The sequence below is a fragment of the Enhydra lutris genome, unplaced genomic scaffold, assembly GCF_002288905.1.
Source record: "Enhydra lutris kenyoni isolate GAN:26980312 unplaced genomic scaffold, ASM228890v2 scaffoldscaffold17, whole genome shotgun sequence".
NCBI lineage: Eukaryota > Metazoa > Chordata > Mammalia > Carnivora > Mustelidae > Enhydra > Enhydra lutris.
Window position 1 is genome coordinate 14,175,517 of NW_019154101.1, and position 18,518 is coordinate 14,194,034.

The following is an 18,518-nucleotide window of genomic DNA, read 5'->3' on the forward strand; positions in this document are numbered from 1 at the left end:
GTATTACATTGTGATCACAGAAAAGAACTTCTCAAGCACACATGGACCAGCCATGGAACTGTCTTTATATTAGGCCACCAAAACAAAACAAAACAAAACAAAACAAAACAAAACAAAACAAACAAAAACCTTATGAAGTTCTTTAAGGTACAAATAATACAAACAACAACTAGAAATTAATAACATCAAAACACAAGTAAATTTTAAAAGTTTCTTCTACCTGAAACTAAAAAACTCTTTAAGTAAATTCTTGGTAGAAAGAGGACATACAAATTCAAAGTGCAGAATTTCTAAAAAAAAAATATGAAAAGATGATAATGAGAATACTACATATAATAATTATTGAAGCAGTACCAAAGCGTATATGTATATATCTATATCTATCTATCTATACACTATCTTTTGCATAAGAGATTCAAACACATGCTCATGCAACCCCCCACAATGTGTTTTTGCTTATTTTTGCAAAAAAAGAAACAAGGAAGGATAAATCAGAAACCAATAAAAAATATAACCATAAAAGACAGGAAAAAATAGGATGGAAGAGGTAGGGATAAGAGTGTGGTATCTTTGGTATATCTTTTTATGTAGTATTGACTTTTGAAACATGTTTTACCAATTCAGAAAATAAAATTTTAAAAAGACTAAAAAAAGCAAACTCTAAAAGTGAACACAAGCATAAATTTAAAACCCTATTTCCTAACTATCAAGTCAATAAGATGACCACACAAAGAAAATAATTAATTCAAATAACCTTTGAATATGCATTCTGACCAAATATGACTTTATTGGAGTATATTCTAAGAATAAGAAAAACTGCAAAGAAGGCTTGAATATTAGTTTTTCTGTGGTTGTTGTTACTGGCAACAGTGTTGGTATAATAATTCTGAAATTATTTGGCAGACTCGATTGAGTTCAGAAACACAAGGAGTTCTGTGAACTTTCATATACATATGAAATAAAATAATTTTGGAGAGTTGTAAATCCTAACTTACCCTAACCTAACAGGACTGGGTAGAAAACAAAGATATTTTTAAAAAAAAAGTACACAAATACTTGCACAACAATTTAAATGTACTTAATATTGCTAAACCATGCTTAAAAATGGTTAAGATGGGGACGCCTGGGTGGCTCAGTTGGTTAAGCTGCTGCCTTCGGCTCGGGTCATGATCCCAGGGTCCTAGGATCGAGTCCCGCATCGGGCTCCTTGCTCGGCAGGGGGCCTGCTTCTCTCGCTGCCTCTGCCTGCCTCTCTGCCTGCTTGTGTGTACTCTCTCTCTCTCCCTCTCTGGCATATAAATAAAATCTTTAAAAAAAAAAGGTTAAGATGGTAAATTTCATGTTTGTGAATTTTACCATATGGTAGGCATGGAGCCAGGATATTGACATCTACCAACCGGTAAGTTGAGACTTCCCTTGGAAGAAGGGTTTTGTTATTTTCCTTTCACAGATGACTACATTGAGGCCCAGAGGTGGCAATTACATTGCATAAGACCAGAAAGTAGTAACAGAGACTAGAATTGACTGTGGGTTTCTCTGACCTCAAAGCTTATGCTTTTTCCACCATAACCAATCGATTTTTCAAAAAGAATATTAACAATTTAGTTTTGCTTATTTTTAAATATAATTTAATTTTTTAAAACATTTTATTTTTTGAGATAAATAAGATAAAAAATAAATAAATCAGATAAATAATAAATAATAAATAAAAGATAGTATTTATTTATTTGAGAGAGAGAAAGAGAGAGAGAGCACTAGCAGGGGAGGAGCAGAGGAGGAGGGAGAGGAAGAGGGAAAAAATTTCAAGCCCACTCTGCAAGGTGCACTTGGGCTCCATCTCACAACCCTGAGAACATGACCTGATCAGAAACCAAGAGTCTGATGCTTAAGGGACTGAGTCACTCAGGTGCCCCGTACTTTTGCTTTATTTAAATGAAGGGACATTCACTGCTTTTGTTACTGTTGAGTATTTGTTGTTATGAGTAGTGAGAGTGGCAGTTTTGAGGACTTTTACCAAGAATTCACAAGGAGGGAAATAATTCCAGAGGAAAGGTGTTTGGTCTTTTGGACACTAACATCTGCCCTTCCTAGGTGTTGTTTCAGGTCACAGCCTCTGCCTGGAAAATATGGAGCCTAACAACTCAAGGTGGAAGAGATTCAAATCCAAGTCATATGCCTAATCTGTTTTTTTTTTTTTTTAAGATTTTATTTATTTGACAGAGAGAGATCACAAGTAGGCAGAGAGGCAGGCAGAGAGAGAGGGGAGGAAACAGGCTCCCCGCGGAGCAGAGAGCCCAATGTGGGGCTCGATCCCAGGACCCTGGGATCATGACCTGAACTGAAGGCAGAGGCTTTAACCCACTGAGCCACCCAGGTGCCTTGCCTAATCTGTTTTTAAACACAATTTTATACTCTTGAATAGTATAAAAAATGTGAAATCTGGTTGAAATACATGTTCGGGCCAGCATGAATTAGAAACATCGTGTTCAGAAGCAAAAGCAGCACCTGCTAAATGCTCATCCACGTGTGGTGGCCGTGTTACCCCTGGGAACCGGCTGTTCGGTAAGTTCAGAGACCTCAGGAACCTAAGCTGTGTTTGTACAACAAGGTAATTAAAAAATATCTTCACTAAATTGCTCAAGTTGAAACCCTTTCAAGATGGAGAAATTTAAAAAGCAAACCATTACATAATAATATAGTTATGCAACATTTACAAAGTGTGTTTTAAAATGCATGATAAAAATTAAATAGTAAAAATGTCTTTATGAATCCAGAAATAGTTATGTAGGGTGTGGAACAAATCAGAATGCCACCAATATCCAACACTTGGTGTAAGGATAATAACTAGAAGAGAACAAAGATCCTGTAATTCCTGGAATGTGGTAAATTATAGTAATCCTTAAATGAAATAGATATGCCAAAAAGCTTCAAAAAATAAAAATTCTTGCATAAATGTAATGAAGCTGAAAGGCTAAAATATCAAGTCTGATCCATGCCACAGTTCAAAGAGGTATTAAAGTTTGGATAGTAGCCAAGACAAAAGAGAAACATTTGAAGAATTTTATCTTAAAAAGATAACCATACAAATGTTTACCATAATAATAACCATAATATCAATATCTATTGTGGTACAATGGTCAAAAAGTAAGCCCTTAAGAAAAGTTCGTAATATCATATCATTCAAAGTGCTTCTCATGCTAACGTTCAGTACATGTAACATATTTGACAAATGGTTTAAAGGAGAAATAATTTGAAACTGACTGTAAATATGAGTAGCACGTTTTCTAGTTGTAAACTGTCTCCTTTCCCAATGAACAAAAAATTCCAATATGAAAATTATTCATTAAAATTATTTCCTTTAGAAGATGTCACTACAAGTTAAAAAAAGGGTTTTACTGATGATAAATATATTCTCTCTCCCTGGACTGTTGTTCCTTTCCATTCCCTTCATCTATCCTTCTGTGGTAGCTTACTATCCAAGTCCACCAGCAGCAGTCAAACGTAGGCCATGAACTTGTACCCATCCATACACTGTTACCAATTAAGGAAGAGATAAGTACAAAAAAAGTAAGTGTTTAGAAATTTCAATAGCAATTTCACAGAATGATTTTAAGTCTGTTGAATCTAAAAATAAAATATATGGAAGAAATAATTAAAAACATGGGTTTACATTAAATTAAGGATTATTGTGGTATAATTTATGTAGAGTAAAATCCAACTTTTTTAGGTGCCCCTCTATAGTCAATCTCTTCTCCTAATGCCCAATCCTTGGCAACCACTGATCTGATTTCTCTTCTTACAATTCTGCCTTTTCTAGAATTTCATATAAATGGAATCATAAACTAAGTAGTTATCATGCCTGGCATCTTTCACTTCACATAGCACTTTGAAGATTCAATCATGTTTTTGCATGTATCAATAGTTCTTTTATCTTTCTAGTAGTATTCTACTGTATGAATTTATCAAAATATTTATCCATCCACCAGCTGATGGATTTCTGGGTTATTTTCAATCGTGGGTGATGATGAATAAAGCTGGAATAAGCATTTATGTGTAAGTCATTTTTTTGTAAATAAATATCCAAGTGTTCTAGCACCATTTTTTAAAAAAATGACTATCCTTTTTCTTTTGAATTATCTTGGCATTGTTCTTAAAAATCAACTAACTTTATACCTATGATTCTATTTCTGGACCCATATTCTCTTCCACCGATCTATGTCTATCTTCATACCAATGCTATGCTATCTTGATTATTGTAGCTTTATAGTAAATCCTGAAATAAATTAAATTTTACAGATTTGTTCTTTTTCAAAATTGTTTTGGCTATTCTAGTTCCTGTGCTTTTCCATATAAAATTTAAAATTGCCGATTTCTGCAAAAGAGCTTGCTGGGATTTTAACTGAAATTGTACAGACTCTATAGATCACTTTGAGGAAAACAGATATCTTAACAACATTGTCTTCTGATGAATGAAAGAGTATGTATCGCCACTTACGTAGGTCTTTAATTTCTTAAACCAATGTTCTGTAGTTTTTATTGGAAAAATCTAGAATGTGTTTTGCTAGATTTATCCCCAAACATTTCATATTTGTGGATACTATTGTAAGTGGTATGTTTTACTTCAGTTTCTAATTATTCATTGTAGCATTTAGAAATATAATAAATTTTTATATACCCATCTTGCATCCTGTGACTTTTAAAACTCATTTATTAGTTCTAATACCTATTTCATTGATTCTTTTGAGATCTTCTATAGAGACAATCATGTCATATAGATAGTTTTAGCTTCTTCCTTTCCAAACTGAAACTGAATGTCTTTTATTTCTTTTTCTTGCATTATTAAAATGACTAGAATTTCCAATACAATACTGGCCAGAAGTTAAGACTGGACATCCTTGACATGCTCCCAATCTTAAGTGGAAAACATTTCACTTCATCAGAAAGTGTGAAATGTTTCTTTTAAGTTTTCCATAGATGACATTTAAACAGGCAGATGGACTTCTCTTATTTGCTGAGAATGTTTATTATTATTGGGTATTTAATTTTGTTTGATATGTTTTTTGCATCTATTGAGATGTTTTCTTTTTTATTCCACTAATATTATGAATTTACATTGATTTTCAAATATTACATCAAATTTGCATTTCTGGATGATCCCCACTTGGTTGTAACATATAATCTTTTTAGTATACTGCTGGATTTAATTTACTTAAGTATTATTAAGAATTCTCATGTCATGGGACACCTGGCTGGCTCAGTTGGTACATCATGTACTCTAGATCTCAGGGCTGTGAGTTCAAGCCTCACACTGGGTGTGGAGCCTACTTAAAAAAAAAAAAAGAATTTTCATGTCTTATGTTCGGGGAATATCAATCTGTAGTTTCATTTTCTTGTACTGTCTTGGTCAGGTTTTGGTGTTTCCATGGAATATTTTTTTGCCATCTTTTAAGTTACCTATGCATTTGAATTTAAAGTCAGTTTCTTGAAGGCAGCATTTAGTTGAGTCTTGCTTTTCTATCCAATCTGAAAATCGCTGCCTTTTAATTGTTTACATGATTATTAATATAATTATTGATATGGCTGAATTTCTATCTACCATCTTGCTAACTGCATTTTATTTGTCCCATCTATTCTTTGTTCACTTTTTCTTCTCTTCCTATACTCTTTTGTGTTATTTTTTTATGATTCCATTTTACCTCTACCACTGGTTTGTTAGTTACACCTCTTTTATTTTTTAGTGGTTGTTCTAGAGTTTACATCTTTAACTTCTTACAGTTTACCTTCAAATAATATTATAACACCTTGTGTATAGCGTAAGGCCATTAGTGTCTGTAAGGCCATGAGAGTTGTTCTGGGTATTGGCCTTGTTGTTATCTTTACCCTCAATACATCACAGACTTTGAATTCTTTCACTGTTGAGCGGTTGTTACTTTGTGCATCCAGATGGGGGATGTAGCGCAGTGCTGAAGACCATTCTCAGTGTTTCTACTCTACCTTCAGCTTTCAGCAGTCACCGCACACCTCACCACAGAGGGGTCTCTTTCCATATCCCTGCGCCTTCCCTACTGACAGACTGCTTGTTACTAGGTGTTAGGCTTATTTGGGGGCCAAGTTGGTTTTTGGTCTCCTGTTCTGAGGCAGCGTCTGTGAGCCTGCTTTTGGATGGGATGGGCTACAAAGTTGTAAACCTTTCTGTCCCTTCCACCTGGTGGCAGCAGAACCCTGCCATCTATCTGTGATGGTCCTGGGGCAGGAGTTGTTCTGTTCTTGTCCCCACGGTACAGACCTCTGTTTTGCCTTGGTTTAGGATCCTGAACCTGAAGAGTGTTTCCAGCCCTTCCCTCACGAGAAGAAGGCTTTTACTTCTACCCTTCTCCCGGAAGAACCATTTTGCCTAGCTCCTGTGGGAGGGAAGGATGATGCTCTTATCTCTTCCCGAAGTAGAAAGGTTTTGGGTTTTTTTGCCTCTATTCTTCTGCCAAGACGCCATGGGTTGCAGCCTGTGGAGAATGGCTTGCAACTGAGAACTCCCCTTGGATTTGGAACTCCCAGTTATTCAAAACTAACATGCTAGCCCATGCTTAGACATCAAGGAATTTAAAAAATTTTAGTTGTTTCTTATTTGCTTCTACAGTAGCCACCTCTTCCTCTCATCTCTGTCAAAGGTGAACAGTTTGTGTCCCTCATCCCTCCTCAGATGGGCTGTCACACTTTAGAATTAAGTTCCCTTGATTTCCTTGTAAATCAGCTCTCTGATATGTTCAAGGGAAGTTATGATTTTTGCAGGCTATTTAGATTTTTCTTGTTAGGATGGGAGTGACATGCTCTTACAGCTTTCCACACCCTGGAAATGGAAGAACAACTTAGGCTTATGTTTTGTATATCTTTGCTTTTTAATTTCATTTTCTAAAATAATCTTACGACATATTTACAGATAACAAAAAAGGTTCATACTAATTCACACCTAGCAGAGGGTAAGGTACGAGGTATGGGTAATCAAATATTTTCACTTTAAATAAAAAATTCCTAACATAGTAATATGCCCACTGTAGATATACATTATTGAATGAGAGAATAAGTTGGATCCTACACTGAAAGTTCTTCATAATTCCCCTCCATAAATTAAGTCAACCTACATTTATACTTTAGTTTTGCCATCCTTTGTCCCAACAACTCATTTTTACTTCCTCATACACCTCCATGGGGATGCTAACTTGTGTCTTGATGAACGTAACTGATAATCCCTGATAAGACCAAACATACCTTGCAGTTCAGTAAGGTTCACATTTTTCCATGATCATATTATTAACTAATCTCATTATTCCCATAGATTTTAAAGAAAAGGAACTCTTACCCAGCCTTAGCAACACTTATGGTTTGTTGCTCCATTGCCTCGTGGATACTGGTTCTGTCATGCTCTTTGAGGCTGTTAAACTCATCGATACAGCAAAGGCCCTCATCTGCCAGTACTAACGCACCAGCCTCCAAATTCCATTCTCCTGAGTCTTTCACAGCAGTTACTGTCAGACCTAAGGAAACAAGCAAGCTATGTCAGCTTTTATTTCCCAAAGCGTATCTTATACCTATGAGGGGAAAAGTACCTACATTTTAAATGGAAAAGAGTCAATGCTTTTATTTCTAATCTGTCAAGAGTGAATGGCATCAGACAGAGATCTGGAGGTTCCCAAGGGGAGGAGGAATGGGAGGATGGACAAAATAAGTGAAAGGAATTAGGAGGTACAAACTTATAAATGAGTCATAGGGATGTAAATAAAGTACAGCATAGAGAATATAGTCAATAATATTGTAATAACTTTGTATGGTGACAGATGGTAACTAGACTGAGCACCGTAAGCATTTCATAATGTATCTAACTGTCAAATCACTATGTTGTATACCTGAAATGAATATAATATTGTATGTCAACTATACTTCATTAAGAAAAAATGGATGGCATTAGGAAAACCATTCTGGTATCCAGGCACTGGAAGGCCTCAGAAGATCCTATGTTCTAAAAATATAAGATGTGTTATTAAGTATTTTATAGCAACTGGAAGTCTCCAAATTTTCTCTTTCCTTACTAGGTACCCTTACTGAAAAGAAGGAGCAAATAGATCTCCAGAGATCTTCTGACAAGAAGTTCTATATAATATGCTGTTTATAGAGAAGGTCCAAAAGACAGAAAACAGGAGATATTAGAGTCAATGATAAAAAAGAAAAGTTTGCTCCTAGTCACAGCAGAGAAAGATGACTCCTTTAATATGTCTTTTTTGGTATTGATTCATCCTTTATACCAGAGTGGTCAAAAGCAAAGACTCTGGGGTCACCTGGCTGGTTCCATCAATTAAGCATCTGACTCCTGGTTTCAGTCCAGGTCATGAACTTGGGTTTATGAGATTGAGCCCTGTGGTGGGCTCAGTGCGTGCAGAGTCTGGTTGAGATTCTTTCCCTCTCCCTTCCCCTCTGGCCCTCTCCCAACTTGTGCGTGTGCAGTCTCTAAAATAAATGAACAAACAAATAAAGTCTTTAAAAAAAAAAAAGGCAAAGGCTTTGGAGTCACACAGACTTGGATCTTGAATTCTGGATCTGTCATTCTGGTTATCAGTACTGTAGGCAAGTTTCCTAATATGTTTTATAAAACATATAACAATGGAATGTATCTTACAGAGTCTTGGATGTTCAAATAGAATATAATAAAACTCTTTAAAAGGTATATGACACATACTGAGTACTTATAATTGTTGTTGATAAAAATTGATAAGCTAGACTGACCAAGAAAAAAAGAGGAGAAACAAGTTACAAATATCAGGAATGAAAGGGGGATATCACTATAAACTCTACAGATATTTAACTAATACTAAGTAAATACAATGAACAACTCTATGCCCTAGGTTTGATAACTTAGATGAAATGGTCAAATTCTTTGAAATATATAAACTGTGAAAGTTTATCTAAAAAGGAATAGATAGCTTGGATACTCCTGTATCTACTTTGAAAATTGGCTATGTAGTTAAAAATCCCACAACAACAACAACAAAAAATCTACAGACTGAGATGACTTCATGATGAATTCTACAAAACATTTATGAAAGAGATAATACGAATTCTACACAAAATTTTCAAAAATATGGAAAAACAAGGAATACTTCCCAACACATTTACTATAGCCAGCATTATTAAGATACCAAAGCTAGATAAAGATATATTAAAAGAAAACTACAGACCAGTATCTCTCATAAACACAGATACAAAAATCCTCAAAAAATACAAATAAATCAAACAATCCATAAAATAATAGATTATAACCAAGTAGGGTTTATCTAGGGACTGCAAGGCTAATTCAACATTCAAAAATTAACCAGTATAATTCACCATATCAATATCAAATTAGGAGGAAAAAAGCAAATAACCAAGCCATTATATTCAGGAGAAAAACCTGACAAAACTCAACAATTATTCATGATTAAAAAAAGTCTCTCAGAAAGCCAGGAATAGAGTGAACTTCTTCAGTTTTATAAAGGGTATTTACAAAAATCATGACATATTTAATCATAAAAGACTGAATGCTTACCCCCACCATCATCCCCAAGATCAGAACAAGGCAAGAAGATTAGCTCTCATTACTCTTATTCAAAATCTTGGTGGAGGTTCTAGCCAGTAAAATAAAGGAAAAGAAATTAACCAACATCAGATCAAAAAGGAAAAAATAGGGGCGCCTGGGTGGCTCAGTGGGTTAAGCCGCTGCCTTCGGCTCGGGTCATGATCTCAGGGTCCTGGGATCGAGTCCCGCATCGGGCTCTCTGCTCGGCGGGGAGCCTGCTTCCCTCTCTCTCTATCTGTCTGCCTGCCTCTCTGTCTACTTGTGATCTCTCTCTGTCAAATAAATAAATAAATAAAATCTTTAAAAAAAAAAAAAAAAAGGAAAAAATAAACTATATATTTTCAGACAATATGATTATGTATAAAATTCCAAGTAATGTACAAAAGAGCTACTAGAACTCAGTGAGTATAGCAAGGATGTAGGATGCAAGTCAATATACAAAAATCAGTCATATCTCTATATATTAGAAAAATATTAAAAACTGCAATTAAAACATAATACAAGTTGGGGCACTGGGAGGCTCAGTCAGTTAAGTGTCTTTCTTCAGCTCAGGTCATGATCCCAGTGTTCCCAGTCGAGCCCCACTGTTGGGCTCCCTGTTCATCAGGGAGTTTCTTCCCCCTCTGCCCCTCTCCCTGCTCATGCTCTCTCTCTCTCAAATAAATAAAATATTTTTTAAAATAAATAAATAAAAATAATATAATTTATAATAGCACCTGAAAATATGAAATACCTGGGTATAAATCTTTAAAAATGTGCAAGTTCTGGGCTGTGAATTTGAGCCCCACCTGGGTGCAGATTACTAAAAAAAATAATAATAATAATTATAAAAAATAATGTGCAAGATCTGTATGTAAGAACTACAAAACACCGATGAAGGAAATCAAAGATAACTATTTAAGTCAAGAGATAGTCCATGTTCATGAAATGAATTGAAAAACTCAGTATTTTATTTATTTATTTACTTAAAAGATTTTATTTATTTATTTGTCAGAGAGAGTTAGCAAAAGCCGGGAGTGGCAGGAAGAGGGAGAAGCAGGCTCCTTACTGAGCAAAGAGCCTGATACAGGACTCGATCCCAGGACCCTGGGATCATGACCTGAGCTGAAGGCAAATGCTGAACCGACTGAGCCACACAGACATCCATGAAAAATGCAGTATTTTAAAGATGCTTTCCCAAATTGTTCTATAATTATCCCTACATTGGTCTATAGATTCAATGCAACTCCAAACTCAAATTTTTTTTAAAAGATTTATTTATTTATTTATTTGAGAGAAAAGAGAGAGCAAGCAGGTGGTGGCAGTGCCAAGGGAGAGAGAGTCCTAAGCAAACTGTGCACTGGGCACAGAACATGACGAGGACTCAAATCTCACTACCCTGAGATCATGACCTGAGTGAAAACCAAGAGTCAGACACTTAACCGACTGTACCACCCAGACACACCACCCCACCAACAAAATCCTAATGTGGTTTTTCTTTTTATAGAAATTGACAGAGTCATTCCAAAATTTATATGGAGAAGCAAAGGAAATAGAAGAATCAAACCAAAAAACAAAGTAGAAGGTCATGATTTAATTTCCACATTTACTACAAAGCTACCGTAATTAATTCAGCGTCATATAAGAAAAAGAAAAGACAGAGAGAACAATTGAATAGAGTCCAACAATAGGCCCACACATTTTGATAAAAATGCAAAAGCAATTCAATGAAGAAAAGATAATCTGCTCTATAAATGGTGCTGAATAACTGGATAGCCTTATGCAAAAAGGAAAATAAAATCTATCTTGATCCCTATGTCAAATCTGATACATAAATTAACTCAATGAATGAAAGGATCTAAATGAAAAACATAAAACTTATAGATGAAAACTCATAGAAGAAAATACAAGAGAAAATGTATGTGAGTTCTTCTGTTTTCCAGTTCAGCATTTAAGGAGCTCAGAAGTTGCCACAAGTTGCCACTTGTTTAACAGTAAGTAAAAACCCGAACAAACTGAAATATCAGTAATTATTTTAAGATGTATTAGAGAAATGAGGTCACAGGGTAAACCAATGTCCCCCAAATTAGGAAGACAGACAGAGAAATTTACCAGGACTGTTAACTCTATGGGAACCAGTAAAGAAAGCCTGTAATTGATGAATTGCTAGAGGCTCAGTGTGGACAACTCTGAGAATTAAAATCTCCATTCATGGGGGACTCTAGACTTTTATGAGTTTTAGCTCCAAAAGTCATCCCAGGTTGTCACATTAAATACTGGCAATTTTTCTCTGATAGTATAAACAAAGAGATGGAAAGTCAAAGAGAAAAATTAAAAAAAATTCTTGAGATCAAAAACACTGGAAAAGAAAGGAAGAATGCCTTTGGTGGGTTCATTAGTGGACTGGACAAGTCTGAGTAAAGAATCTCTGAATGTAAAGATAGTATAAGTTTCAATGGAAACTTCCAAAACTGAAAAGCAAACAGGAGAAAAGGTGAAAAATAACACAACAGAATATCCAATAACTGTGGGACAACTCTAAAAGGTATAGCATGTCATGGGAAGCCAGAATGAGAAGAAAGAGAGAAAGGAACAGTGGTAATATTTGAAGCAATAACGACTAAGAATTAGTCATTAATTGATTAACTAATGTCAGACACCAAACCATGGATCCAGAAAACTCAAGATAATACTAAACAGGAAAACTGTTTAAAAAAACCCACAAACCTACATGGAGGCATGTCATATTTAAATGTCAGAAAATCAAATGTAGGGCACCTGGGTGGCTCAGTGGGTTAAGCCTCTGCCTTCAGCTCGGGTCATGATCTCAGGGTCCTGGGATCAAGTCCCGCATCGGGCTCTCTGCTCAGCAGAGAGCCTGCTTCCCCCTCTCTCTCTGCCTGCCTCTCTGCCTACTTGTGATTTCTCTCTCTGTGTGTCAAATAAATAAATAAAATCTTTTAAAAAAAGAAAGAAAGAAAGAAAGAAAGAAAATCAAACGTAAAGAAAAAATTTTGAAAGAAATCAAAGGAAAAAATACAACTTACCTGCAGAGGAGCAAAGATGAGAATTATATCAAATTTCCCCTCAGAAACCACGTAAGTAACAAAGGTAGAGTGAAATATTCAAAGTATCACGAGAAAAAGCCTGCCAGCCTAGAATTCTGTACCTTTTGTGAAATTATCTTCAAAAGTGAAAAAGAAAAAAAAAATTTTTTTGAGGCAATTTGTTGCCTGGAGACTTGCTTTGCAAGAAATATTAAGGGAAGTTCTTTAGAGAGAAGGAAAATGATATAGGTCAGAAGCTCAGATCTACACAAAGAGACCTGGTTGGCTCAGTGGGAAAAGCATACAACTCTTGGTCTTGGGGATGTGAGTTTGAACCCCATATGGGGTGTAGAGATTACCTATATAAATAAATAAACTTAAAAAAAACACTTCATATCTACATAAAGTAAGGAGGAATGAAGAAGGACTACATAACATAAAAACTTCTGTTTTTCTTATTCTTAATTCACCTAATAGTAGTTTGTTAAAAATAATAGTAATAATGTATTCAAATAGGTATGCTTATATGTGTTTATGTTCAAGTGAACTGAATGGGAGCAATAATAAAAAGGATGAGAGGGAAGAATTAGAAATATCTTGCTAGTTACAAGGTACTGTGCTACCCATGAAGTATTTTTAGTGTTATTTGAAAGTGGACTTGGATTAATTGTAAATGTATATTGCAAACTCTGGAGCAACCAATTATGAAAGTTAAAAAAGAAGCATAATTGATATAGTAAGAAAGGAAAAAACTAGAATCATATAAAATGCTCAATTAAAACCATAATAGGCAGGAAAGTGGAAGATAAAAACAGGAACAAGGAACAAGGGCAATAAATACAAAATGCTAACAAATATGGCAAGTATTAATCCAGCAAGATCAATAATCACTTTGAACATTTATAGTCTAAATACACCAATTAAAAGACAGATTATCAGAGATGATAAAAAATGACCCAACTATACATTCTCTATAAGAAACCCACTTTATTTTCACTTTTTTGAAACCCACTTTAAATATAAAGACATGCAGATTAAAAGTAAAGACAGAGAAAGATATACCATGCTGATACTAATCCAAAAAATATGAGAGTAACTCTATTAATTTCAGACAGAACAGATGTCAGGGCAAGAAAAATTATCAGGGAGACAGAGGAACATTACATAATGATAAAAGGGGGTCAACACTCCAAGATGACATAACAATCCTTAATATTTATGGGCCTCGGAATATTTAAGGTAAAAACTAGTGAAAGTCAAATGAGAAGCTGATGAATTTGTATTATAGTTGGAGACCTCACCACCCCTGTATGGGAAATGGACATATCCAGCAGGCAGAAAATCAGTAAGGCCATAACTGAACTTAAAAGGACCATCAATCAACTGAACAGAACAAGCATCTATAAAGGACTTCATCCAACAATAGCAGAATGTATTTTTTTCTCTCATGATCCCTTGGAATATTCACCAAGATAGACCATATGCAGGACGATAAAACACAGCTTAGCAAATTTAAAAAAGAAATCATAAATCTCTCAGATCACAGTGTAATTAAACTAGAAAGCAATAACTGAAAGAGAACTAGAAAATCCCAAATTATGTGAAGATTAAAGAACACACTTCTAAATAACACCTGGGACAAGGAAGAAATCTCAAGAGAAATTTAAAAATGTTTTGAACTAAATAAAAACGAATACCTAATTTATCAAAATGTGTCGGATGCAGTAAAAACAGTGCTTATAAGTGTATGTATTAGAAGGGAAGAAAGATCTTAAATCAATAATACAAGCTTCCACTTTAGGAAACTAGAAAATGAAGAGCAAATTAAATCCAAAGCAAGCAGAAGAAAGGAAATAATAAAAATTATAGCAGAAATCACTGAAGTTGAAAGCAGGAAATCAATAGTGAAAATCATTGAAACCAAAATCTGTTCTTTGACAACATAAGTAAAATTGATAAGCTAAGAAAAAAGGAGAAAAGACACAAATTACTAATATCAGAAATGATCCTATTGACATGAAGCAGATAAAGAAGAAATATTACCAACAACTTCTGATAACCTAGATGAAATGGACCAATTCCTTAAAAAACACAAGCTGCCAACTCACATAAGAAGAAACAGACAATGTGAATAGGCCCATATCCATTAAAGAAATGGAATCAATAATTAATAACCTTCTAAAATAGAAAGTGTCAGGCAATAATTAATAACCTTCTAAAATAGAAAGTGTCAGGCCCAGATGGCTTCACTGGTGAATTCTACTAAACATTTAAGGAAGAAATGATACCCATTTTCTACAGTTTTTGCAGAAGACAGAAGTATAGGTAATACTTCCTAACTCATTCTATGCCAGCATAACCTTAATACCAAAACCCAACAAAGACATTATAAGAAAACTACAGCCTATATATCTCTCATGAACATAGATGCTAAAATCTTTGGTAAAATATTATCAATCTTGTGCTCATTTTGGCAGCACATATACTAAAATATTAGCAAACTAAATCCAACAATGTATAAAAAGAATTACACATTATGACCTAGTGGGATTTATCTGAGGAATGCAAGGCTGGTTCAACAAGCAAAAATCAATTGATATTATTTATCACATCAACAGACTAAAGAAGGAAAAAATCCCACAGAACAGGCTCGAAATTTCATTAATAGTAGAACAGATAGAGAAATTGTTGTATATTCATACTGTGGAATAAGACAGTAGTAAAAAACGAGCAGATTAATAAACACAATACAGATGAAATATTAAAATACAATATTGAGCAAAAGAATACGCACTCTACAATTTCATTACTGTAAAGTAAAAATACCAGGCAAAAACAAATTAGTGCTAATAGACCAGACCTATATGAAATACTATGGGAGTCTTTCGGGCTGAAATGAAAGAGCACTAAGACAGTAACTCAAGTACACATAAAGAAATAAAAGATACCAGTCAACTAACTACATAGGTAAATATTAAAGATAGTATCAATGTAATTTTGTTTGTAACTCTTTTCTTCTGATTTAAGTAAAAACTGCTGAAAGCAAAAATTATAAAACCATGTTGATCAGCTTATAATGTATAAAGATGAAATATGTATGACAATAATAGCCCAAAAAAAGGTGGAGGGAACAGAATTTTACTAGAACAAAATTTTTATACACTATTAAAATTAAATTAGTATTAACCTGAATTAGATTGGCTATACATTAAGATACTATAATAACCCCCAAGAGAATCACTAAGAAAATAACCCCCAAAAATACAGTAAAAGAAGAAAAAGGGTATTAAAACGATACACTAGAAATTACATCAAGCACAGAAGAGGGCAGTAATGGAGAACACGGCAACAAAGAGGACATAAGCCATATGGAAAACGCATGGAAAACATCCTACCTCATCAGTAAGTATGTTAAAAGTAAACAAACACTTTAATAAAAAACAGTTTGCAGAATGAATACAAAGACATGATCCAATTATGTGTTGTCTACAAGAAACACACTCTATAGACAGTAGCCAAGAGGGTTGCAGTGGCTATGCTAATATCAGGGAAATATTTTAATACTGTTTTAAAAATATGCTAATGTGAGAATACATTCACAAGTGAAGACAAGTAGGTTTATCTCAGAAACGTAAGATTGAGGTACATCTGGAAACCAATTTATGTAGCATTCTCATATTAATAAAGGACAAAAAGCACATGATCATCTCAATAGAAGCAGCAAAAGCATTTGACAAAATTCAATACTCTTTCATGTAAAAACACTCAACAAACTAGGAACAGAAGGGAAATTCCTCAACCTGATAAAGGGCATCTATAGAAAACCCACAACTAAACATCATTCTTAATGGTATAAGACTGAATATTTTCCTAAGATCAGAAACAAGATAGGGATGTTCACTCTCACTGTTTTGTTTTGTTTTTTTTTTTTAAGATTTATTTATTTGAGAGAGAGAGAGCATGTGGCAGGGGAGAAAGGCACAAGGAGAGGAAGAGGAGAAGCATACTCTCCACTGAGCACAGAGCCCCATGCTGGTTTGATCCTAGGACCCAACCTAGAGACAACGACCTGAATCTAAACTAAAAGTCAGAAATTCAACCAACTGAACCACCCACAGACCTCCCTCTCACTATTTCTATGAAACACTGTACTGGAGATTCTGGAAGGGGCATCTAGGCCAAAAATGAAATAACAGGCATCCAGAGGGGGAAATGAAGAAATAAAATTATCTTTATTTGCAGATAGCATAATCTTGCATATAGAAAATCCTACAGAATCCACAAAAAATTATTATAACTAATAAATGAGTTCAGCAAATTTGAAGGACACAAAATCAATTTTAAAAAGTTGTATGCCTGTACATTTTATTTTTTTTAAGATTTTATTAATTTTTTTTAAAGATTTTATTTATTTATTTGACAGAGAGAGGCAGAGAGGCAGGCAGAGGGGGGGGGGAAGCAGGCTCCCTGCTGAGCAGAGAGCCTGATGCAGGGCCTGATCCCATGACCCTGAGAGCATGACCTGAGCCGAAATGCAGAGGCTTAACCCACTGCGCCACCCAGGGCCCCTATTAATTTTTTCTGAGAGAAAATGAAAGCACGAGTGAGCACAAGCAGGGGGAGACAGCACTTCCTCTAGGGGCCTCAGAAGACAGGCTCAGGCCCAATGCCTGCTGTGGCCTGGGGCTCGCACATTCTTCCCCAAGGCCCAGTAAAACCGAAACCCAGTGAAACCCCAAGAAATTGAGGATGACTTAAGTAAATGAAAAGACATACATGTTCAATGACTGGAAGACTTAATATTGTTAAAATGACAATATTCCCCAAAGTGTTCTACAGATTCAGTGCAATCCCTATCAAAATCTCAACTATCTTCTTTGTAGAAATTGACAAAGTGATGCTAAAATTCATATGGAAATTCAATGAATCCCAAGTAGCCAACATAATCTTAAAAAAGAACAAAGTTGGAAGATTCACACTTCCTGACTTCAAAACTTACTACAAAACTACAATAATCAAGACAATATGGTGATGGCGTAAGGATATAGACCAATAGAACAGAATTGACTGTCCAGAAATAAACCCATACGTTTATGGTCAATTCATTCTTGGGGGAAAGAACAGTCTTTTCAAATTATACTGCTGGGAATTTAGACATCCACATGCAAAAATATGAATTTGGACCCCTACTTCACATCATATACAAAAAATAATTCAAACTGGCTCAAAGACTTAAATATAAGATGCTAAAAGTATAAAACTCTTAGAGGAAAACCACCCAACAATTCCACTTTGGGTATTTATCTGAAGAAAACAAAAACATTAACTAGAAAAGATACATGTACTCCCATGTTCACTGCAGCATTATTTACAATAGCCAAGACATGAAAACAACCTAACTGTTGATGGATAAATAAAGAAACTGTAGTATATAAACACAATGGAATATTTTTTAGCCATAAAAAAGGATGAAATCTTGCCATTCACAACAACAGGGATAAATCTTGAGGGCACTATGTTCAGCAAAATTAGTCAGAGAAAGACAAATACTACATGATCTCTCTTACTTGTGGACTCTAAAAAAGTTCATAGATACAGAGAATCAAGCTCATAAAACAACAGATAGATTGGTGGTTGCCAAACTAAATTGGTATGGAGGGAGAAATGAGAGAGCTGTTTTTTGTTCTGTTTTGTTTTTTAGTTTAAATACATTGACTATTTTAATTTCAAAAAACTTTAAAAAATGAAACTATTAAAATCCTTGAAGAAAACAGAAATAAAGTAAATGTATAAAATGCTTCATGTAAATAAAACAAGTGTAAATCTTCATGACCTTTGATTATAATGGCAGTGTTTTCAAAAAGTGACACCAAAAGAAAACCAAAAAAAGC

General features: G+C 34.6%; 1 protein-coding gene across 1 annotated transcript in view; it reads right to left on the reverse strand.

The window, feature by feature from the left end:
- Positions 1-18,518, reverse strand: part of LOC111147567 (minichromosome maintenance 9 homologous recombination repair factor) — an 88,189-nt gene that overhangs the window by 27,664 nt on the left and 42,007 nt on the right. The window contains exon 8 of the mRNA XM_022503669.1: positions 7,355-7,529. Coding sequence (XP_022359377.1) covers positions 7,355-7,529 — 175 coding nt within the window. The remainder of the gene's footprint in view (positions 1-7,354; positions 7,530-18,518) is intronic.